This window comes from Megascapheus bottae, chromosome 30 (assembly GCF_031878675.1).
Source record: "Megascapheus bottae isolate mThoBot1 chromosome 30, mThoBot2.hap1, whole genome shotgun sequence".
Classification (NCBI taxonomy): Eukaryota; Metazoa; Chordata; class Mammalia; order Rodentia; family Geomyidae; genus Megascapheus; species Megascapheus bottae.
Window position 1 is genome coordinate 7,737,745 of NC_143538.1, and position 23,600 is coordinate 7,761,344.

The window sequence follows — 23,600 nt, forward strand, 5'->3', positions numbered from 1 at the left end:
TACATAGGGCTTTTTTTTTCTTTTGCATTTGGTAAGCCTCGGACCCCGATTCTCCTACCACTGCCTCCTGAGAAGCTGTGATCACAGTCGTGCATCACCAAGCCCAGCTTACGGACTGAGAGGAGGTCTCGCTGACATTGGCTCTGTGCCACCTCCTGAGTAGCTGGGATTAGAGGCGTGAGCCACCTCTCCTGGCTGTGAGATTCCCTGGATTGCAAAATCCAGCATTATGGGATGTGTGAAGGGAGGTGTGAATCACCAGGGCTTCGGCCAGCCTGCCGTCCTGGCTGGTGGGCTTGCTTGGGTCCAGCGGGGTAACCCTGCATTTGCTGTGAGGGGCCCCGCTGGGCAAAGGAGTCTATCATTTCCGGGCATCTACCCAGAGTTCCTCCTCTTTTTAACTCCAGGAAGAGGTAAATACAAGCATCACATTCCTCTTCTTTTTTTTTTTTTTTCTCTGATCTTTTGTTCATTGTCTGGCGTTCTGCCAACGGAGCTACACCTCCAACCTTCATGCATTGCATTTCTGTATTAGCATTTTCTTTTCTTTCTTTTTATCTTTCCTCCTTCCGTTATTCGGATTGAACTCAGAGCTGGGCACTTTCTGAATGGGTGCTCTTCCTGCTGAGCCATGACTCCAGTACAGGTTTTTGCTGGTAATTTTTCAGATAAGGTTTCCCTTCCTGCCTAGGTGTGCATCCAGGTGAGACCCCCCCCCCCGCCACTCCCCGTGTTGAGCTTCCTGATAGCTAGGATAACAGGAGTATTTTCTACACAGTCTGGCTTCAGTCTACAATCCTAACAACCTCACTCTCCCAAGTACTGAAGATTATAGTGTGGTTCACCAACCAGCTTCCTTTTGCTTTTGCTTTGGGTTTGCGAGCTTGTACGTGTGTGTGTGTGTGTGTGTGTGTGCGCGCGCGCACATGCCAGTACTAGAACTTGAACGCAGGGCCTTGTGTTCTTGCTTCACACACCTCCATCTCCTGCTTTTCTCTTCTTTTCTTTTTTGCGGGTCCTGGTCCTGAACTCAAGGACCAGGCCCTGTCCCTAAGCATCTTTTGCTCCAGGCTTTACCACAGTGAGCCACGGCATCACTTCCAGCTTTTTCTGAGTGGCTTATTCGAGATAAGAGTCTCATGGTTTTTCCTGCCTGACCTGACTTTGAACCTTGATCCTCAGATCTCAGCCTCCTGAGCAGCTAGGATGACAGGCCTGAGCCTCTAGCCCCTGGCTGGGCTTTTTGATCACTAACTAGAGATACGTGGCTCTGGGACTTGTGTGCTTGAGCTAACTTTGAGCCTGGATCGTCAGATCTCAGCCTCCTGATTCCAGGATTCCAGGTGGGAGCCTCTGGTGCCCTACCCATTGAGCCACAGCCACACTTCCGGTTTTCTAGTGGTTAACTGGAAATAAGAGTCTCTTGTTCTTTAGTATCTGGGCTGGCTTTGAACCTCAGTCTCCAGATCTCAGCCTCCTGAGTAGCTAGATGTGAGGCACCGTGCCTGGCTTGGCTTCATCTTCTGATAGAAGAGCTTAACTAAGTGTGTCAAGGTCAGGACTCCGCAACCTCCACCTCCCCAGTAGCTGAAAGTACAGGGAAGCGCTAGAATGCCCAACCTTGAGTTCAACTCCCCTGTACTGTGTTTTCTGACTTGTGAGACCCAGCCAGATTCTAATCACCTTTCTGTACCATGTCCTTTCCCGCCTTATGCTGGCTCACTTCCATCTTGGGGAACAGCGGGGCTCCCATCAAGCATCCCTGTGGTCCTCCTAGGCCATCTGGGGAGCCGGAGCCCTCGGGAGTAATTCACCGCCCCCAGGAGGATGAGGTGTGCTTTACTGCAACCAAGCGAAGGGCTGACACGCCTCCACTGAGTTAATCCTGTCACCGTGTAAATCAATAGCAGGTGATTTGATTTTGGATGTTCATTTGGGGAACTGTTGTCTCTGATGCCCAAACCAAGGAAGGGCCCCAGGTACTTTCACCTCAAGTGGAAAGTTGAGTCCCCCAGGACTGGCTTTGGTAATAAAATCCAATCCCTCCAAATAAAAATTCAGATGCGATTTTTCCCCGTCTGTCTCCTCTCAGATCAGCAGGCTGAATCCCTTAATCTACCGAATTAGTGTGTGTGTGTGTGTGTGTGTGTGTGTGTGTGTGGTGGGGAATGTCTTCCTCCCTGACTGTCAAAACCGCTGTTGTAGTAGGGGCGCCCTCTAGGGGGGCAGGGACCCATGTGGGATCACAGATTGTGTGCAGTGTGCAACTGATAGTTGAAAGCAGCACATACACACACACACGAAGTGGAACACAAGATCTATCTAAGGTACATATAGGGGTCGAGTGTGTTGGTGCCTGCCTGTAATTCCAGCTATGTGAGAAGCAGAGATCAGGAGCGAGGCGAGGAGAGAGGTGGCTGTCTCCTCTATGGCATAGCTTAGTAAGGGTGAGGCTCTGAGTCAACCCCAGTGCTAGGGTAAAAAAAAAAAAAAAAAAAAGTGAAGTGACCTGGGTTGGATAGGAGGCGACAAGAGGAAGACCTCCATCGCCACCCTGACTGCTGGGCAGAGACAGGCCAGGCTGGGGGCATTATTTGTGCCCGCAAGTGTGGTGTGCTGTCCTCTGGAGCAGGCCTGGTTCTGTCATGGTCTCGTGTCTTTCCAGTGGTCTGGAGGCCGGGGTGGGGGGGGTGTCTGTCTGTCCAGGCAGCTGACCCCCGTGGGCCAGGGGAGAGAAGGGCACCTGTGCGTGGGGTGCAGAAAGTGGAGGGGACAGAGGCTCCCAGTTCCCAGAGGGTCCAGTGTCCGGCCTGGTGACCCTGTGGGCCTCCTGTGTGTCCCCACGTCCAGCTGGTGACTCACACCTGGAGAAAAGGTGAATCATGTGGGTTACGAAATCCAAGGAGTCCTGACGGGGAGGGCTGGAAAGGGCCTGGGTGGCCAGCCGCCCCCCAGCAGGAAACCACCCAGCTCCTGTCGGAGAGACCCTGTTTGTCTCCGCTCTGGGCCTCCTGGGCCTCCTCTCTGCCTCTGCCTCTGATCTCTCTCTTCCGTCGCTCCTGCCTGGGGCTTGAACTCAGGGCCTGGGCACTGTCCTTGAGCTCCGTTCAGGGCCGGCCCTCTGCCGCTTGAGCCGCAGCGGCAGGACGGGCTCTGGTGCTGAGGATGCTGCCCGGCGGGCTCGCGGCCCCACCCCAGTCCTGTCCCCCTAATCGGCTCCCTCCCCCCTCCCTCCCACTCCTGCCCGCGCCCGGGTCTGGGCTCAGCGCGTGTCCCACCCCCTGTCGCCGGCGATTGTGGAGCTGGAGGCGGCCACCCGCTTCTCTCCCCCGGGGAGCGGGCCGGGCCGGGGGTCCGCGTGGACACCGGGGGAGCTGCTTCCCGCGCGGGGTGGGGGCGCCGGCGGCCCCGGGGCCCTGGAGCAGCCCGGGGCCCCCCGCCCGTCCCCGGGGCTGGGGCGGGGATGTCACCTCCGCGTGTCCCCCCCCGCGTCCTCCTCCTCCCCGTCCTCCCCACTCCTCGAACTTCTTCTCCCCCTCCTCCCCCTCCCCCGCGCCCTCCCACTCTCCGTCCTCCCCTTCCCCGTCCTCCTCCCCTGCTCTCCTCCCCCTCCCGCCCGCGGCGGCGGCGGCGGCGGCGGCGCTTCCCGGCGGAGCGGCTTTAAAAGGCGGCTCCCCGCCCCCCTGCGCACTCGCCGCCCGGGCTCCGCCGCCGCCGCCGCCGCCGCCACCACCGCCGCCCCCGCCATGCCCGCGCGCGCGCCGCCCCGGGCCGCCCCCGCCGCCCCCGCCGCCGGGCCGGGCCCCGCGCGCCCCGCGCCGCCCCGGCCCCGGCCCGCCGCGCCGCGCCCCTGGCGCTGGCTGCTGCTGCTGGCGCTGCCCGCCGCCTGCTCCGCGCCCGCGCCGCGCCCCGTCTACACCAACCACTGGGCGGTGCGGGTGCTCGGGGGCCCCGGGGCCGCCGACCGCGTGGCCGCCGCGCACGGCTACCGCAACCTGGGCCAGGTGAGTGCGCCCCGCCGCGCGCCCCGACCTTCCGGGGCGGGGACCCCCTCCCGGCGGCGCGTCGAGAGCGCCCACGCCCGCCCCGCGGGGCGCCCGGGACGCCACCTGCCCGGCCGCGGGGAGCGAGCGCCGCCGCGCCGCGCACGTCCGCCGGGCCCCGACGGCGCGGGGTGACCGGGCGCCCCGGGTGCGACGCCCCCCGCCCCCGGCCGCGTCCTCCGCCCCCCTCCTCCTCCAGGGGCGTCGGGGCGGCTGGCCGGTCCCCCCGTGCCCCGGCCGTCCGCGGGGCGGCGCCTGGGGACAGCAGAGCCCCGCCTCCCGCCTGGACGTCACCGCCCCGCCCGGTCCCCACCCGGGGCGGCCCACGCGCGACGACGCGGAGCCGCGGGGCGGGTGGGCGGCGAGGGCCGTCGGGGAGGCCGCGTGGACCGGGCGGGGGTGCGGGGAGGACCGGGAAGGGGCGACCCTGCCCCGCGCAGCCCCGCGCGCTCCCTCCGGGGCGGACCGGAGCCCCTGTCCACGCGGGGAGGCCGGCGGTGCCCGGGGCTGCGTCCACCCCCCGCGGACGGCGGAGACGCTCGGGGCCCCCTTCCCGCTCACTGGCTTCGCGCTGCCCAGGTAGTGCTGCGGTCCTCCCTTCTCCCCTCCCCGGCCTCCCCTTCCCCTCCCCTCCTCCCTTCTCCCCTCCCCGGCCTCCCCTTCCCCTCCCCTCCTCCCTTCTCCCCTCCCCGGCCTCCCCTCCCCGGCCTCCCCTTCCCCTCCCCTCCTCCCTTCTCCCCTCCCCGGCCTCCCCCTTCCCCTCCTCTCCTCCCTTCTCCCCTCTCCAGCCTCCCCTTCCCCTCCCCTCCTCCCTTCTCCCCTCCCCGGCCTCCCCTTCCCCTCCCCTCCTCCCTTCTCCCCTCTCCAGCCTCCCCTTCCCCTCCCCTCCTCTCTTCTCCCCTCCCCGGCCTCCCCCCTTCCCCTCCCCTCCTCCTCCCTCTCTCCCTCTTTCCCTTCATTTCTCCCCACCCCCTCTATCTTGTGCCATCGCTGGGGCTTGAACCCTGGACCATCAAGGCCCGGGCGCTGCCCCTGAGCTTCTCTCCACCCCTGAGCCACCGCTCCACGTCCATCCCTGCGCTGGCTAATTGGTGGTAAGAGGGAGGCGCCTGGACTTTCCTGCCCTGGCTAACTTCCAACCCCCATCCCCAGGTCTCAACCCCTCCAGTAGCGAGGGTTAGAGGCAGGAGCTCCAGGGAGCCCTCACATTGCCCAGAAAGTGATGACCAAGCGCTTGGGGTCCGGGCCTCCAGTGGTCAGAGAAGTAGAAGGAAACTTAACTTCTTGGTGGGGGACTTGATCGGTTTCACTCGAGGCTGGCATATCAGCACTGGAGCCACAGCTCTACTTGTGGCCTTTTAGTGGTTAACTCGAGATGAAAGTTTTCTGCCCCGGCTGCCTTTGAGCCCCCGGCCTCAGATCTCAGCCTCTCGGGTAGCTAGGATTCCAGGCATGTGCTGCCAGCTATTGATATTGCAAGAGAGAAGCATAGCTAACTTGACCCTGGAAATCCCTGTCCCCAGGATTAAAAACGTCCCCGTCCTGGTCCTGCTGTGTCTTTGAATCCACTGTGGCCTCTTGAGTTGCTGTCTGCGAGTGCAGCTCTGCGCAGCCCCGTTAGAATGTCAGTGGAGACATTCACCAGCGGACTTCTTTGGAGCTGGGAGATCAGAGCTGTCTGCAAGGAAGTCTGTTAAACTCCTCTCCCAAACCAGCTTTTTGTTCCCTTCAAGTGTGCTCTACTGTGGAAAGGGCCAGGGCCTCCCAGCCTCTACCCACTCTGTAAGAGCGCCTTTTCTCAACCCGGAGAATTTGTGACTCATAAATAAGCTGTAGGTGTTATGAGCCTTGCTTTATAGATGAGTGAATGGTGGTACGGCCTGGGCGGGAAGCTGCTGGCATCCACGTGGAGCTGTGGGTCAGCTCAATTGGTTATGCCATGCCCTCTGCTCCTTTTATTTATTTATTTTTTGTCATCTGTGAGGCTCAAACTCAATGCCTGGGCACTGTCCCTGAGCTCTTTTGTTCCAGGCTAGCACTTTTCCACTTTGAGCCACAGCTCTACTTCTGTGTGTGTGTGTGTGTGTGTGTGGTTAACTGGAGATAAAAGTCTCATGGATTTTTCCTGCCCAGGCTGGCTTCGAACCATGATCCTCAGATCTCAGCCTCCTGAGTAGCTAGAATTGTTCTGTCTGCCCTTTGTCTGATGCTGAGGTGTGGTCTAAGATCTCCAAACTAGTGACTTCCTCCAGACCCTGAGGCACCGTTAGAGAGAGGGTCAACACCTGCTGGAATCCCAGCCCTCCGGGGTCTTGCTTGTTTGTGCTTTCTTTCTTACAATTGTTAACCTAATTCTGCTTCTTTAGCATAATCCAAACATAGCTGTGGGGGTTGGAGGCAGGGCTCAGTTGGTAGAGCCCTAGACAGTGAGTGAAAGCTGAAGGTACTGAATTAGGGACCCAGCCTTGGGCCTAAAAGAAAAAGAAAAAAAGTAACTTTGTGCTTTTTTCTCATCTTTGTGGGTGTGTGCGTGTGCGCACGCACGTGTGCCACTCCTGGAGCTTGAATTCAGGCACTGAGCATTGCCTCTACAGTTTTTCACTACAGTTTTTCACACACCTGAGCCACACCTCCACTTCTGGCTTTTTTTTTTTTTTTTTTTTTTTTTTTTTTTTTTGCCAATCCTAGGGCTTGAACTATGGGCCCGCGTATTAACCCTCAGCTTTTGTGCTCAAGGCTAGCACTCTTCCACTTTGAGCCACAGCTCCACTTCCTATTTTTTTTTTTTTTGGTGGTAAACTGGAGATAAAAGTCTCATGCTGCATGGGGCGGGAGTTTAGCCTAGTGGTCGAGTGCTTACCTAGCATGCACAAAGACCCAGGTTGGATTTCTTGATACCACATACATAGAAAAAAGCCAGAAATGTGCTGAGGCTCAAGTGGTAGAGCTCTAGCCTTGAGAAAGCCCAAGGACAGTGCTCAGGCCCTGAGGCCCTGAACTCAAGCCTAGGACTGGTTAAAAAAAAAAAAAAAAGTCTCATGCTTTCTTGCCCAGACTGGCCTTGAACCATAACCCTCAGATTTCAGTCTCCTGAGTAGCTAGGATTACAGGCATGAGCCACTGGTATCTGGCTTATCATCCTAAACTTTAAGGGATTTAGAAATAAATCTTAATGAAATAAATTTTTATGGAGAAAACTACCAAGATTTTTTTTTTCCCCTGGGCTGGGAGTAGAGCTCGGGGCCTTGTACATACCTGGCAAGTGCTTTTTCCTTGCGTTACATCAGCAGCTCCTGGAAAAGGTAGGATTGAAACAAGAAAGTGAATAAACCTGAGTGATATACTAAATTCATGCACAGGACGATTCAGTTACCACCTGTTAATACAATATAGTCCTGGCTACCTTGTGACAGGCTTGTATGTGTAAACTAAAGTCCGCAAATAAATGAACCATATGGAGCAATAATAAGGCTCAGGCACAAACAGGTGAGAAAGAAGGCAGGCTGGCATGCTGTTGGTGGCACACCTGTAATCCTAGCTACTCAGAAGGCTGAGATCTGAGAACCAGGCTTTGAAGCCACTCCAGGCAGAAAAGTCTGTGAGACTCTTATCTCCAGTTAACCACCCAAAACACCCAGAAGTAGAGCTATGACTCAACTGGTAGAGCATAAAAAGGTTATAGGAATGATATTTATATAAAGTATAATGTAGTACTGTATTACCTGTGTATTTGAAGTTTGGGAGCATAAGCTGCAAAGATTGTAAAATTCTAGTGAATAGTTGCCTCTGAAAAAGGAGCCAGGGGAAACAAACTAAAGAGAGACGCTTCACACACATATACACATGCCCCTCTCCATCTGCCAGTTCCATCCCCTTGGCCTTTACAAACACTTTTAAAAACACTTTTAAAAGCTTAGTGCAGTGGCTCACGCCTGCAATCCTAGCCATTCCATAGGTGGAGAATGGGAAGGCCATGATTCCAAGCCAACTAGGCAAAAAGTTCCTGAGAATCCAGCATCACCAGTTAAAAAAAAAAAAAAAAAAAAAAAAAAAGGCTGGGCTTGTAGTCCTGTGTGCCAGCCATCTCAGGCATGTAGGCAGATGCTGGATTTAGGTGTGCCTGGTTATAAATGCATGACCCTACTGCTGGAATGGTAATGGAAGCCAAACAAAACAAATTCACCCAACAAGCCACCCACCAAGCTTAAGGCATTGAGTTCAAATCCCAGTACTGCCTCTGAACTACCTGCCAGCGATGCACAGGGGTAGACCAGCCCAGGACAGGACGTTGTCCAGTATCAGTGGCTCATTTTTTGTAATTAGAGTTACTTGGGAGGCTGGGATCTGAGGACTGGGATTCAAAGCCAGACTGGGCAGGAAAATCTGGGAGGTTTCTTCAGTTCACCACCTTTCCCCCCCAAAAAATCCAGAACTTAGAGGTGTGGTCCAAGTGGCAGAGCACCAGCCTTGAGTATAAATAAGCTAAGGAACAGGGTCTAGGTCCTGAGTTCAAGCCTCTCCTGTGCTGGGCCCATCCCCTTAGTAAGGAAGTGCGGATCCTGGAGAATGAGGACATGAAATAAGTGAGTACGGATCATCTGGCTTTCAGGAGCTCTGGTTCCTGGCTCTGCACCTTCTCTTTCTGTACCCTTCACCCCATTTCTTGGCAGAGGAGTCTCATTCTGACCCTATACATCGTTACCTTTGACACAAATGACTCCACCAAAAAGCAGATTATTTCATTTCTGTAAAGGAAATAATATTTCTGGAGGAATTCCCCATCCTTCTGATCACAGCCCTATCTTCTATACCCTTAGAGAGCGAGGGTTGTTAGGAAGGAATCCCACACTCAGCTTGCAGTTCTGCTTTGCCCGATTGTATTGAGTTAATTTGTGGGTTCAGAGTCTGACCATTAAAAAAAAAAAAAAATTCAGTCTGGCTGCCAGGGCCCTAAAAAGATCTAAGGGCCTTAAATGATTGTGAACTTGCTTTAAATAGTTTTACTTAAAATAGCCCGTACCTGACTTGGAATTCCAGGTAGGCCTATAGAATTCATTTGCCCGTAGAAGAAAACGGTCATATCATGTCACAACATCTTATTCTCGGGGGAAACCTAATAGACCAGAACTATTGTGGCTAGAGTGTTGGAGGCTTCGTAGGCCAAGGAGAAAAGCGCAGAATAGCACTCAGTGAGAACCTAGTCCACTAGTATTGATTTTGGGTCTAAGTCTTTCTGAGTTTTATTCTCGGAGCCAAGAGCACCACGTGCTTTTGGCTGATCGGGGAGAGGTCTTGGGCATGTACTGAAAGACCTAGTCAAGATTAGGATTTGAAGTTTTGGTCATAGCATCTTATTTGGCATTTCTTTTTATTTTTGTCAGTCGTGGGGCTTGAACTCAGGGCCTGAGTGCTACCCCGGAGCTTCTTCATTCAAGGCTGGCACTGTACGACTTGGAGCCACAAGTGCCACTTCCGGTTTTCTGGTGATTCACTGGAGATAAAGAGTCTTGCAGACTTTTCTACGTGGGCTGGTTTTGAACCATGGTCCTCAAATCTCAGTCTCCTGAGTAGCTAGGGTGACAGTCTTGAACTACAGGTGACCAACTTTATTTGGCATTTTACTGAGCTGAGCTGGTCACACAGTTGAAGTGGATAGTATTTTAGTTGAATGACCATCTTTCTGTGTCATTAAAGCCAGGGCAGCTGCGGGCCGGGGGGGGGGGGGAGGCAGGTTAGAGCCAAGAAGGCCCCTGAGTCCAAAAACAGGCCCAGAATCCAGCCTGAGCCGATGGCTGGCTGACCACTCCACTGGCAGGCCTTTGAGTCATCTCAGCAGAAACCAGGAAGCCGGTCAGAAACACTGCACTGTCAACAGGGTCAGGAGACCCTGGACCCCTGCCTGGCCTGGCACCCTGGGTGGCCACAGGCTGAGCAGACACTGTCTCCAGTGTCTAGCACAGCCCCCTGCCATCCCCGGAACATCGCAAGCTCATAGGCACTCTCAGTCTCTGCACACGCTTTTCTGTCTAGAAAGAAGTTCCCTGAATGTTCCCGAGCCCAGCCTCCCCTCCATCCTCCAGCCTCCTGAATACAGAGCGCTTCTGAGTCCAGGTCTACAGTGCCTGGCTGCCTCCTAGCTCCCAGAAATGGCATCAGTCCTGCTGTATAGTCCTGTGTGACCCCTTGGTCAGGGAGCCACAGACCCACCCTATTGGAGTCACCAGGCCCTAGGTCCAGTTAGATTCAGGCAGTCTGATAACGGACAGATCTGAGCCTAAACCCACACCCTCCAATTTGTCTTCTCCTGTGCCACCTTTGATAGATGGCTCTCATGGCTGCTCCTGCTCTTTTCTGTTGTTGGTTGGTTGTAGGGCTTGAACTCTGGGCCTGGGCACTGTCTCTGAGCTCTTTATTCTCAAGGCTAGAACTCTGCCCCTTAAAGCCACAGCGCCACCTCCAGTTTTCTGATGGTTGATCAGAGCTAAGAATCTCTCAGACTTTTCTGCCTGGCTGGCTTTGGGCCGTGATCCTCAGATCTCAGACTCCTGAGTAGTTAGGATGACAGGTATGAGCGACTGGCTTCTGCCTTCATCTCCGCTTCTGCAGGATAAGCCATCCAACCACTCTGAAGGCCTTTCAGCTCCCTGCAAAAATGAGAAAACAAGGGATGAAGGAAGCCACGTGGTTCCCGGGGCCACCGCTGTTCCTTTTCTCACCTGGGTGGCCTTTGGACACGCCGGTAGGCATGCATGCACACCTGAGCTCTGCAGTCAGGTTCCTCCTATTCCTCTTCACTATGGAAACTGATTGGTTGGCAAAAATGAACTCACCCCTTCCGGTCTTCAAGATGGGACACCCTTTGCCACGCGTCTCTGCTTCCTGTGGCTTCCTGTGTCCAGAGAAGGGACCGTCTTCTACCCTGCTGCCCCAACCCAAAGGACAGGGTCTACGGAACTCCAGGTCCCTGCTGTTGATTTCCTGCTGGCTTGTCTGTATCTGCAGTCCAAAGTTGGGCAGATCTCTGGCTGTTAAGATCTGTTCTAATCCTGTCATCCCTCGGATGGCTGAAAAGTCATACCAGGTCCTCCCGTGGCCCGAGGACCTGAGTCCATTTAGCCAGCAAGTGTTCCTTATGTGCTCTTAGTGGCTGTAAGTGGACATGGAGTGGACTGGGGTCCTGCACTTACATCTTAGCTCCTGAATAGTCTTCGTCCACTGACTTTCTCTCTTACTCCTTTTCTTTTGGATTTTGCCTCCTTGCGTGAGAGCTTGTTTAGGAAAAGAACCCCTCTAGTGACACTGATACCCTGGACCAGCTTATCTCTACCCCAAGTCCAGTTCCCTATATGAGCTGGAAATGTCTTGTAGCATAGCATGTGTACTTCCGGTCCTCTCCCTACCACTCTACCATGGGTCTTCTCCCCATTCAAGTGCGCTCGGTAGATTTTGAAGTCCCAGTGGCAGGCGCAAGAAATGGGGGATGAATAGCCATCAGCTGTTGGGAGCCTGAGGCTCTGTGGGATAGGATTGGCAGCCTCGGTTCCCATGGTAACTGGCCCATCAATGCCCTCAGTCCCGGAGATGGTGGCACCGCAGAGGGGAAAGAAATAGTCTCATTGTCTCCCCCTTGGCTGCTTGGACACAAACAAGCCACGCCCCGCAGGGCCCCACAGCCTGGTCAGACATGTAGCTCTGCCTGGCTGGGCAGGGCAGGGCAGGGCAGGGCCTCCTTGCCGAGCTGGGCCTGGAAGGGGTCGTTAAGGACTCGTTCTCTGATCTCCTTGGGGCTTTTTGAGTTCTTGCCAAGAGAGACCTTATTAGCATAGCCATGTGCCCAGTAGCCAGCCAGGCTGGTTTGGCTACAGCGAAGAAGTCAGTCACCCCAGTTCCTACAAAGATCTGCCTCAGTTTCCAAACTTTCCCCTTTGGTTTCAAAATGTCCCCGCAGTAACTCGGAGCAATGATCAAGAAGAGCTCCTTTCTGACGTTGCGAGGTCCGGGATGATCTTGGCTGGCCCCACACTAGCTGAATTAGGACAGGGCTGGAGGGGGAGGGGGAGGAAGGAGGACACACCTCCTGTCGGGCGGAGCCTCTCTCTAGCACTCCACACCCAGAGCCTGTCCTTCTTCATTCCCCAGAAACCAGATGTCACCCTGGATTCTCCCGGCCCTCGGGTCCATGTGTTCTGGCCACAACCCTGTGGCCTGGTCTTGAACCTGCCACCCGCTCTGCTAACATCTTGATTCCTGCCTCCTGTGCCCGCCTTTCCTTCTACACCCCACACTGCCAGTGCTCTGGAGTCATAGCTTCAAAACCAGCCAGGTACTGGTGGCTCCCATCCCTGTAGTCATACTACCTGGGAGGCTGAGATCAGGAGGATCACAGTTTGAGGCCAGCCCAGGTAGGAGGGAAGTTCTTGAGACCACCATCTTATCAGACAGAGCTGGGCACGGTGCTATGTACTTGTCGTCCCAGTCGCAGTGGGAAGCATAATGGAGGAAGGATTACAGTCCAGGCTAGCCTTGGCAGAAAAGTGGAACCCCATCCCAGAAATGACTAGAACAAAAAAAAGAGCTGTGGGTATGACTCAAGTGGTACAGCACCTACCTAGCAACTGGGATGCTTAAGATCAAACCTCTGTATCCAGATGACCTCGGTGAAAGTTTCTATGTATTCCTTCCATCTGCTCTGTCCTTTACGTTGTTGTTGGTCTAGGATCTGAATTCAGGTCCTGAGCCCTTTTGCTCAAGGCTAGTGCTTTACCACTTTGAGCCATAGCTCCACTTCCAGTTTGTCTGGTGGTTAATTGGGCATAAGCGTCTCCGAGATTTTCCTGCCTGGGCTGGCTTTGAACCACGATCCTCAGATCTCAGCCTCCTGATATCTAGGAGGCTAGGATTACAGGTGCCTGTAAATGGCACCCAGTTTTCTATCCTTCCCTTTTGCTCCGTGCTCCAGGAAAGGCTTGTTGAACTCTTTTGCTGGAACTCTCTGTAGTCTCTTTTGCATTTGCAGTGTGGCATTGTTTTAACTGAGTACCCATCCTTGTTCTTCCGGGAGAGCCCTGCTGTCCTAAATTGAGATTTCTTGATCTGTCTGTCATCCAACTGAGCAGTTTCTGCACAGAGAGGTGCAGCCATGCACACAGGGGGGTATGGGGAAGGCTGTCCCCACTGGTCACAGCATCTTGCCATCAACATCTGTTAGCAAGGCGTGGCTAACACTTAGAAGGCTTAGTGAATGGAAAAGTGCTACCTGGACCTGAAAAAATGGTTTTTGCATTCCACTGTCCAAAAGTAAACAGTCCTCAGAGTGGGAATAAGGGAGGAGATACCAAGTCTACTTTCTCCCCTCCTTCTGGACTCTAGGTTGGTACGAGGCAACAATTGTTGATAATCCCTCACTGCACGAAGTCACCCACTTTCTGGTATCCCTTTGGGACTGTGTGTATTCCCTGGGGTTAGGTTATGCTGAGTGTTTTTCAGGTCACCTGGCCGGGATTTGCAAATCAAGGCCAAGGCCAGACAAGTTACCTGTGCTCCAAGAGGCAGAAGCAGAGATGGCACTGCTGGCAGAGCCCAGATGCCTGAACAGGAGCTCTGGGTACGGCAGCAGTGCCTGGCTCCTGTGGGCAGAGGAACCGGAAGGGAAGAAGTCAAAGTGAAGAAGCCAGGAGCCTGGCCAGCCTGGCATTCTTGATATTGGATCCAGGAGTCTTAAGGACAGGAAATTTCTTTGGATCTCCTGTGAGAGACCAGGGCCCTGGAAGAGAGGTGGTGCTGGACTAGAGCCAGGGCTGCCAGGAGAGGAGCATGGCCTTGGTATAAAGCTTTGCACTCTTGAGCTTTCTCAATATAACACACACAAAAGAACACATACATGCAGAAGCATATGTACACACACACACACACACACACACACACACACACACACACTATTTAAAAGAAAAAAAGTCACCCAGTGGCTTCCACCTGTAATCCTAGCCACTCAAGAGGCTGAGATTTGAGGATCATGGTTCAAAGCTAGCCTGGATAGAAAAATCCATGAGCGTTCTTGTCTCTGTGCAAAGGCCAAAAGTGGAACCGTGGTGGAGTGAATGATGATGATGATGATGATGATGATGATGATAACTAAAGGACAATGCTCAGACCCTGAGCATGTGCATGTGTGCTAGTCTTGCAGGTTGAACTTAGGGCCTGGGCACTGTCTCTGAGGCGTTTTTTCTTGTCGGTCGTTGGGCTTCAACTCTGGGCCTGGGCATTGTCCTTGAGCTCTTCCACTCAAGGTTACTGCCCTACCATTGGAGCCACAGCGCCACTTCCTTTTTTCTAGTGGTTAATTGGAGATAAGAGTCTCAGGTACTTTAATGCCTGTGCTGGCTTTGAACCTTAATCTTCATATCTCAGCCTCTTGAGTAGCTAGGATTACCCTCTCTTTGGCTTTTAGGCTTAAGGCTGGCACACTACCACTTGAGCCACAGGTCTACTTCTAGCTTTTTGGTGGTTAATTTGAGATAAGAGTCTCATGGATTTTCCTGCTAGGCTGACTTCAAAACTTCAGCCTCCGGATCTCAGCTTCCTGAGTAACTAGGATTATAGGCTGAGCCACTGAGGCACACAGTCGTATTTATTAATTTTCTTTATCAAGATTGTTTTAATTTGCTTACTTTTTTGGGTAACTACTGAAGTTAAATATTTCTATGTACATATATATATAATTTTTGTCATGTTCACTCTTCTCTGAGTTGTTTATTCTTTGCCTACTTTTCCATTGAATTGTCTTTTATCTGTACTGAGGGTGCTAATTTTGTGCTTTTCATGCTTTTCAGTCTATTGCAAGTGTCTCTCAGTCACTTTTTTTTTTTGAACTTTGTTCAGAGGGTTTGTTTGCTTGTTTTTTGGAAGTAAAATCTGCAGTGCCATTTGTTTGCAAAGCTTTGAGCTTGTTACTTTGTGTAATTTGGGGATAAACAGGACACTCCCCCCCCAAAAAAAGAAACAAAAGAACATTGAGGGGGAATTGTGATATTAATCTGGCAGCAGAACCCAAAATGTTAGTGGGATAGAGGGTAGATGGAGGGTTGTTTCCATTTGGGAGACTTCAGGGAAGGCCTCTGACCAGAGGCATTTGAGGTGCACCTTGGGGGGTGCCCTAGGTTTCAGTGGACAGAACAGAAAAGATGTATTTTTGGGTGGGGGGAATAAATTGGATTAGAAGTTTCTGAATCTCCATTTCAGGCCAGCAACAACTGAGGTTATCTGGGAACCATCAAAGGGTTCTGGGGTTCAGGTAACCGCAGCAAGAGCTGCTGGTCCACCTTGGGTAAAGAGGCCTGAAATACAAAATCTTGGGGGTCCAGGCTCCTTCAGGAACCTCTGCTTCACTAGGGCATGCTGCCCCAGGGTTACTCCGCAGTCCGGGGCAGAGAGACTGGCTATCTGGATGAGGGACGAAGGGAGGAAAAACTCAGCACCAAGGCAGAAAGTACCAGGGCCTTCTATCTAGAGGTCAACAAACTCCCTGCGTCACCATCACCAGAGGGCAAGAGAATTGTGGGCCCATGTTGGTCAGTAAACGTTTATTGAATTTTGGCTCTGGGCCTGGCAGGGTACGTGCCATGTCCTGCGTTAGAAAGGTGGGTGGATCTGAGGATCCATGTGCTGCTCTGCCCTCTGCCCTGGGCCAGGAAATGTGTGACTGTGTGTCTGAGAGACTGTGGCAAGACAGATTTTAACAGAGGCGGAAGTTCAGTGTTGGTTATCATTATTACCTGTCCCACACACGTTCTTGATCTTCTGCCAGACTTTTGTTTGCTTGTTTGTTTTTTTAACCTAAACAAATGTCTCCATTTTCATTCTTCTTCCTACAGCCCAATTTTTGGAAAAACAAACTTTGTTTTTATTCTGTTAGCAAAGTAACTACTTATGCCTGAACTTATTAATGGTTAGTTTTATCCTCCCTCTCTCCCTTCCTTCCTCCCTCCCTACCTCCCTCCCTCCTCCGTGTGTGTGTGTGTGTGTGTGTGTGTGTGTGTGTACGTACTTGTACTAGTAACCAGGGCTTCAAATTCTTGTTCAGGTTTTCCTTTCATAGCTGGTGCTCTGCCTCTGAGCCATGCCTCCAGCCCTGGTTTTTTTTTTGCTGGTTAATTGGCGATGATGTTTCATGGACTTTTTTTTTTTTTAATGCCTGGGCTAGCTTTGAACTGTGGTCTCTGGATCTCAGCTTCCTGAGTAGCTAGGGTTACAGGCAAGCCACCAATGCCTGGCTTGCACACATCTCTTCATGTGTCACCTGCAGGCATGACACACTCAGATATACTCAGCCCCTTAACAAGAAGCTGGCTTCATTCAGTTCAGTGACTTAAATAAGTGTTCTAGTACTGGGGCTTGAACTCAGCGCCTGGGTGCTGTCCCTTAGCTTTTCCCCTCAGAACTGGTACTCTGCCATACGTCTACCTCAGGCTTTGTTGGTGGTTAACAGAAGTCTCACAGGGACTTTCCTGCCCAGACTGGCTTCAGTGAGCCTCAGATCCTACCCTCCTGAGTAGCTATGGATTACGGGTGAGAGCACTGGACCCCTCCTCCCCCACACAATCCTTTAGGGATTTACCAGAACAAATGATGTCATCAAAGAAGTCTCAAGGGAGTGAGGGTTTGTTGTAACTTATTGTGGGTTTTTTTAATTAAAGAATTTATTAACATTGATTTTTACATCCTATTTCAAATGACGTGTTTAACAAACAACTATTCAAGAAGGGCATCTTTTTATACAATCACAGGCACTTAATTTTTAGAATATAATCAAAATTAGGCTAAGGGTTTGTAGATCATAGATACGTATTAATCAATGCAATAAAACATTATGTCTATAGAGTCGTAAGTTTTTATGTCTATGTAGTTATGTTTATACTTCCAGTACCATGTCCATAGCTTTGGGTATGCAGTTATTGAGTCCTCGCTCTCGTACTCTTTGGATTTAATAGCCGCATATTAAGGATACCATGCGCCCTTTGTTCCTTTGGTCTTGACTTGTCTCACTCAACATGATTCACTCTAGATTCATCCACTTCCCTGCAAATGCCATTATTTTATCTTGTCTGTTGGCTATGTAGAATTCCATTGTGTATGTATACCACATTTTCTGTATCCATTCATCTGCAGTAGGGCATCTGGGTTGTTTCCATCTCCTGGCTATTGTGAATAGTGCAGAGATGAACATAGCCGAGCAGGTGTCTTTATCATATCCTGGGTTACGATGTTCAGGGTAGTTGCCCAGGAGTGGTATGGCGGGATCGTAGGGAAGGTCAATTTTCAGTTCTTTAAGAAACCTCCACACTGCTTTCCAGAGTGGCTGAACTAGTTTACAATCTATTGTGGTTTTTTTTGTTGTTGTTGTTGTTTTGCAGGGGGTGGGAGGTGGGGAGAGTGTTGGTTAGAGGTACTGTGGAGCCTGTGTGGTTTTCTAGCCTCCCTGAGACTTTCTTTTGCTAGTTCTTTGCTGGTGGAGTTTCTAGTTTGAGTTAGCATCGCAGGAAATGCAAATGAGCTCAGCCCTTCTGTTTAAGGAACTTCCTGTGGAGAGAGGTAAGTCTTGGCTGAGGCCTTAGCAGCCAATGGGAGTTAGGGTTGCTTGCCTACTAATTATCTTCTTTCTGTCTTACTCTGCAGTGGTTTTTTTTTTCCCCCTCCTCCCTCGTTCTAGGCTTTGAGTTATTGACTTTCTGTAAACTTTTCAGCATTCTCTGATTTGATGAGATTGGGGCCAGAGGAGCAATAACTGCTCTGTATCTATCTCCTGATGCCTGATGTAGGATGCATGCCCCGACTTAGAATCCTGCTTCTCCCCTGCCATTTACCCATCCACCCCACACTGCCCCCAGCTAGGATTGGGGGGTCTGATTCTTTATAGGGGAGCCTTCGCCTAGGAGGGGCTGCTGCTAGAATTAGGGTTTGCTCCAAAACTAAGGGTGGGGAATGTGGGGGAAGAATGAGAGCATTATTCTAAGAAGCTGCTTTTATTTATAGATTCTCTTAATTCTCTTAAAATGAATGCTGGAGGAATATGAAATTCAGAGCCCATAACGCATAATAGAAATGAAAGAATGTTCAACTGAAATAGGGAAAAGTGGTAAAACACAGAGATGGGAAGACACTCATAATACTAAAGGGGAGATGGGTCATTTATCTGAAATAAAATTGTCTTAGCACAGGTTGAAAGGGAAAATGGAATAGAAAGGACTGGAGAGGGGCATGGTGGTGCATGCCTATAAGCCTAGCATGCTAGGGAGGTTGAGGCAAGAGGTTTGTGAATTCTGAGGCCAACCTTGCCTACATCATAAGCACAAGCCTCTCTGTCTCTGTCTCTCTCTGTCTCTCTGTCTCTCTCTCTCCCTCTCTCCCCTTCTCCCCTTCTCTCTCTTCCCTCCTCTCTCTCTCCCCCTCTCTCTCTCCCCCTCTCTCTCTCCCTCTCTCTCTCTCCCTCTCTCTTCCTCTCTCCCTCTCTCTCCCTCCCTCTCTCCCTCTCTCTTCCTCTCTCTTCCTCTCCCCCTCTCCCCCTCTCCCCCTCTCCCCCTCTCCCTCTCTCCCTCTCTCCCTCTCCCCCTCTCCCTCTCCCTCTTACACACACATGCATGTATGCACACATACACAGAATGGAAAGAAATTAAAGAATAGAAACGATTTGGTTGGAAACAGAACCCTTCCTAATGAAAAGGAGAAAGTAGTGAGTTGACTCAAGGGGGAATAAATAAGGAGATTACACTAATTACATCGCAAAGACAAATAAAACACCGCTGTTGTTAAAAGGAAAGAAAACTAATTAAATATTTACTGTGCTCTAGAATGTGTTGGCAAAATAAAATGAATCAACTAGGATAAACTATGCAAATAGCGGTCATTTGCTTACTTTTTCCGGGTGCCTCATCTCTGGCCTCCCACTGAGGGATGGAGCAGCCACTTCCCTTAGAAGAGCCGCAGTCTAACAGGTGCTTTTAAAGGGATGAATGGATCCTGGAGATCTCCTTTAAGTGATGCCATTAGACACTCAGAGGCCTGGTGCTTGGGGGCACAACCTGTCATACTAGCTCCTCAGGAGGCTGAGGTCTGAGCAGGAAGGGGCAAGTCTGTAAGGCTCTTATCTCCAGTTAGCCATCACAAAGCCAGAAGGGGAGCTGTGGCTTAAGTGGTAGAACAGTGCTCTCCTTGAGTGAAAAAGTCCCTGAGTTCAAGGCCTAGTACCAGCACACAAGCAAACAAACAAAAATATTTCTGTCACTTTCCCTGTGCTGGCCTCTAGAACCATCAGAGAAGCTTAGAGAAGGTTGCAGGATACCCTGAAGATTTAGAGAATGCACATTCACCATTGATTCAAATGTCTGCTGCTCTCTCTCCCCGAAGACAGTGACTGGAGCGCCTGCAGTTCCTACATTTTTATTTCTTTTCTGAGCTGAGCTTTTCTTGCCCTGGGCATTGTTCTGGACAGATTGCACAGAACATTTTCTTAATGAAAGGAGCAGAAATTTTACAGAGATTCCAGAAAGAGGAGAACAGAAACAGTGTTTTTCTCCCCTTCTTTCTTTTCTCTTTATAGTAGCCAAGTTTCTCCATATTGCATAAAAATGACAAGTATGGTTTCATCTGCTGGGTTTCCTTCCTTCCTTCCTTCCTTCCTTCCTTCCTTCCTTCCTTCCTTCTTTCCTTCCTTCCTTCCTTCCTTCCTTCCTTCCTTCCTTCCTTCCTTCCTTCTTTCCATTTTTGTGCTAGCACTTAGGTCCTGGGCACTGTCCCTTAGCTTTTTCACTCAGGACAGGTGCTGTATCACTTGAGTACCAGCTCCACTTCCAGCTTTTTCCTAGTTAACTTGAGATAAGAGTCTCTGAGAAATTTCTGCCTGGCCTCAAATCTTCATCCTTAGATCCCAGCTTCCAGAGTAGGGAGGATTATAGATAAGAGCCACTAGCACCAGTCTAAATTCCTTTTTTAAAACAGGTTAAAGAAACTTCCTTCTTTTTCTTGGTTGCAAAAAGTTTTTAATCACATTTTAATTTTATGATTTTTTTCCCCCTGTATCTCCTTTAATCTGTTGGAAGAGTGGATTAAATCCATTCGTTCCTGGGTTCAAACAGTCTTGCATTCATGGAATAACTACCTTGATCATAGAGGGTTTTCTTAACTTTTTACTGAATTTGGTTCTGTAATAGTCTAGTGAGAAGTTCAGCTTCTCTATTCATGGCTAAAGTGAACCCATAATTTTCTCTTTGTAGACTGTCCTTGTCTGGTTTTAATATTATTCTGGCCTCATGAAATTTTACTCTTTTTCTATTCTCTGGAAGACTTTGTACAGGACTGTAATGCTTACCTGTAAAACTGTCTCAGCCCGATTCATGTGAGGGAAATAGATGTCCAACCACTGTTTCAATTGCTTGAGTGTAAAATCTGGTCCCCAAAGTATTTCATTTTTACTTTTCATAAATTATGATGTTCTAGTCATTTGCTCATGTCATCTAAGTTTTCGAATTTATTAGCCTCCCATCATCGAGAGTGCTTCTTACCATCTTTTATCTCTGCTCCGTCTGGAGTTGTATCTGTCTTCATTGCAGCATAGTTCGCTTCATTTTTTCTTTGTCAGTTGCTGCTTGGAGTTCTTTCTCCTGTCAGAGTTTTATTTATATTTTTCACTTTTTTTTGTGCTAGTCCCTGGTCTCTGAGCATTTTTTACTCAAGGCTAGCACTCTACCACTTGAGCCACAGTGTCACTTCCAGCTTTTTCTGTGTATGTGGTACTGAGAAATCAAATCCCAGGCTTCCTGCATGCTAGGCAAGCACTCTACCTCGAGGCCACATTCCCAGCCCTCCTGCCAGAGTTTTAAAGATCTATATTCAGCTTTTTAAATTATCTTCATTTGAAAGTTATTTGCTGTTTTATAGAGTTCTGCTGTTAGCTCTAATTCCATGTTTTTAACTTGAAAGAAGGGAAGGAAGAAAGAAGTTAAACCACATACCAGTGGCTCACGTATACCAATTGAGCTACCCAGGAGGCTGAGATATAAGAACCAGAGTTCAAAGCCAGACCAAGCGGACAAGCCTAAGAGACTCTTATTTCCCCACTAACCAGCGAGAAGTCAAAAGTAGAGATGTGGCTCAAGTGGTAGAGCACCAGCCTTGAGTGAAAATGCCAAGGGAGAACATGAAGCCCTGAGTTCAAGGCCAGGGGCACAGGGGTGACAGCAGTGCTGGTGGCTGTGTGGAGACCAGGAGCGGAGGGAGGGGTGGCAGAAGGTAGGAGGGAGGTTAGACATGTGTGACACAGCTGCCCAAAGGGAGGCTGGGTGCAAACAGTGGCTGAAGGACCCAGGAGTGGATCAATGTCACCAAGGGCTGTGAGAGTCCCCCCTTTGGTGTGGGGACCTGGCTGGGGCCAGGGTTTCATTCCCAGGGCTTCCTTCAGTGCAGGCAGTGGACTTGGTGACTGTGATGGGAAAGGTGGCCTAGAGCAGGAGATGAGGCCGGAGCAGTGGACGATGGGATGCTTGGCCGTGCTGGGTTGGGGGAGGCAGGGGGAAAGGACAGCCTGTTGCCAAGAAAACCCTGCTTCTGTCCTGCTCCTCTGCTTCTCCCTTCTGTCCTGCGCTGTCTGAGAAGCCTTTCTCCCTCCCCTGGGAGAAGCCACCCCGGCGCTCTCCTGAATTCCAGGCTGTTGGTCGCAGTGGTCAGTAGTGAGCGTCCACGCTCATAGAACACCCAGAGGACGCTGGCGGGCGGGACTGGGTCATCAAACAGAATGGAGGCAGCTGGGGCTTTTCCAAGTGAGGCAGACCCAAGGCTGATAAATGCAGCTTGGATTGGGCCGTGCCGAGTGGTGTCGTGGAGAATTAAACCCACTACTGCTGTCCCATCTGTGTCTTCCTTGGCACTGATGAGAACTACAATGGGAAGAAGTGTGGGGTTTGGTGGAGATTTTTTTTGAATGGGGGGTTGATGGTAGTTCTGGGACTTGAACCCAAGACTTGGATGCTGTTCCCTTTGTTTTGCTTTGTTTTTCCCCTGGGCTAGTGCTCCACCTGCAGCTGGTTCATTGGAGATAAGGGTCTTACAGACTTTCCTGTCCAGGCTGGCTTTGAACCTTGATCCTCAGATCTCAACCTCCTGAGTAGCTAGGACGACGGCGTAAGTGCCGGGCTTCAGGTGGCTTTTATCATAATTCACCCTGTAAAATGTCAAGAGCGGCTTATGCTATACAGCAAGGCTCTGTCTCTTGGGCTCGGCCAAGGGCGAGGATGTGAGCCAAATGTCATCAGAAGCCAGACCATGGGCTTTTCAACGTAAGGGATGAGATAAAGTCTCCTAAATAAAAATGAATGGTTTTTCAGGAATTTGTGGGAAGTTGAACAGCTTTGACTGCAGTTTGAGTGGATTTGTGTTAGAGAAGTAACCTCAGGGAACTAGGAAATTATTTAATGATCTTAACTTGGATCAGGCTTATAATTACTGCAATAACGGAAAGCGGTTATGTGTATATGAGCCTGAAATTGGAAGCTGTTTGTTTTTGTTACTTTTTTAATGAAGTACCTTACTATTTTTTTTTAATAGCAACAAAATGTCCCTTCTGTCTCTCTGGACTTCCTTAATTATAAATACCAGGTAACTCAGTGTTGGTTAATTATAGGCTCAGTGACCATCTCTATTTATAACTTTTTTTTTTTCAGGAGGAAGTCACCAGAGCAATACAGAATTAATTTGGTGTGTAGGTTTTTATGGGCTCTAATTAGTTCTGTTTTTCTTAAGCAGGCCAACTGGGATCAATAGTGTTATATAACTGAACTCAGACACCCATGACTTTAGACAGAGACTCTTCCAGAAAGTCCAGGCCCTGAACTATGCTGGCTCTATTGGATGATGGTTTGGAAGCCAGCATGTAGCAGCTGCAGGGTGGACAGGCCCCCCAAATATCTGTTTGTAGCCAGGGGCAGGGAATAGCGCCCCTCCCCCGCCCCCTGCAAAGTTCAGTCATTTGTGAGACCTTGTAGTTCTGGAGCTACTAATTCTCTGCTCCTTTGACAGGATTTCTCTACACTGGCCTGAGGAGCTGGGGAGGTGAATTGTTATTTTTTTTATGTGTGGGGGGGAACTGATCAAAGCATGCATTTAGTCAACTAACTCCCAGCAGGGTGGAGGGATTTGAACTTGTGTCTTCAGCCATATCCACTACAGAGCCCAGTGGGTAAAGGGGTGGGGGGAGCGGGGTCTGATGTCATTTGGGGAAGACACAATGTGCTCATGAGTGGCTTTACTTCCACACCAGATGGAATTAGTTCAGTACTGCTTGCCTTCCTCTCCCCTCCCCCTCCCTCTCTTCTTTCTCCTGTCCCCTCCCCTCCCTCTCCATCCCTTCTAATGGCACTTCATCTTTTCCTTCATGGAGGCAAGGTGAGCCTAGCTGGCAGTACACACTGGGGTCTCCCACCCCCACCCCTGCCCTTATCAAATCAGTGAAGGAATCTGGAGCTTGCATTAAAAAACAAAAACAAGGAAGACAAGAGGCATTCGTCTTGTAAA

General features: G+C 50.8%; 1 protein-coding gene across 1 annotated transcript in view; it reads left to right on the plus strand.

Annotated features, from left to right (window-relative positions):
• Nucleotides 1-3,746: 3,746 nt before the first annotated feature.
• Pcsk6 (proprotein convertase subtilisin/kexin type 6) overlaps nt 3,747-23,600 on the plus strand; it is an 88,686-nt gene continuing 68,832 nt past the window's right edge. Inside the window, exon 1 of the mRNA XM_090321444.1 lies at nt 3,747-4,004. Coding sequence (XP_090177570.1) covers nt 3,747-4,004 — 258 coding nt within the window. The remainder of the gene's footprint in view (nt 4,005-23,600) is intronic.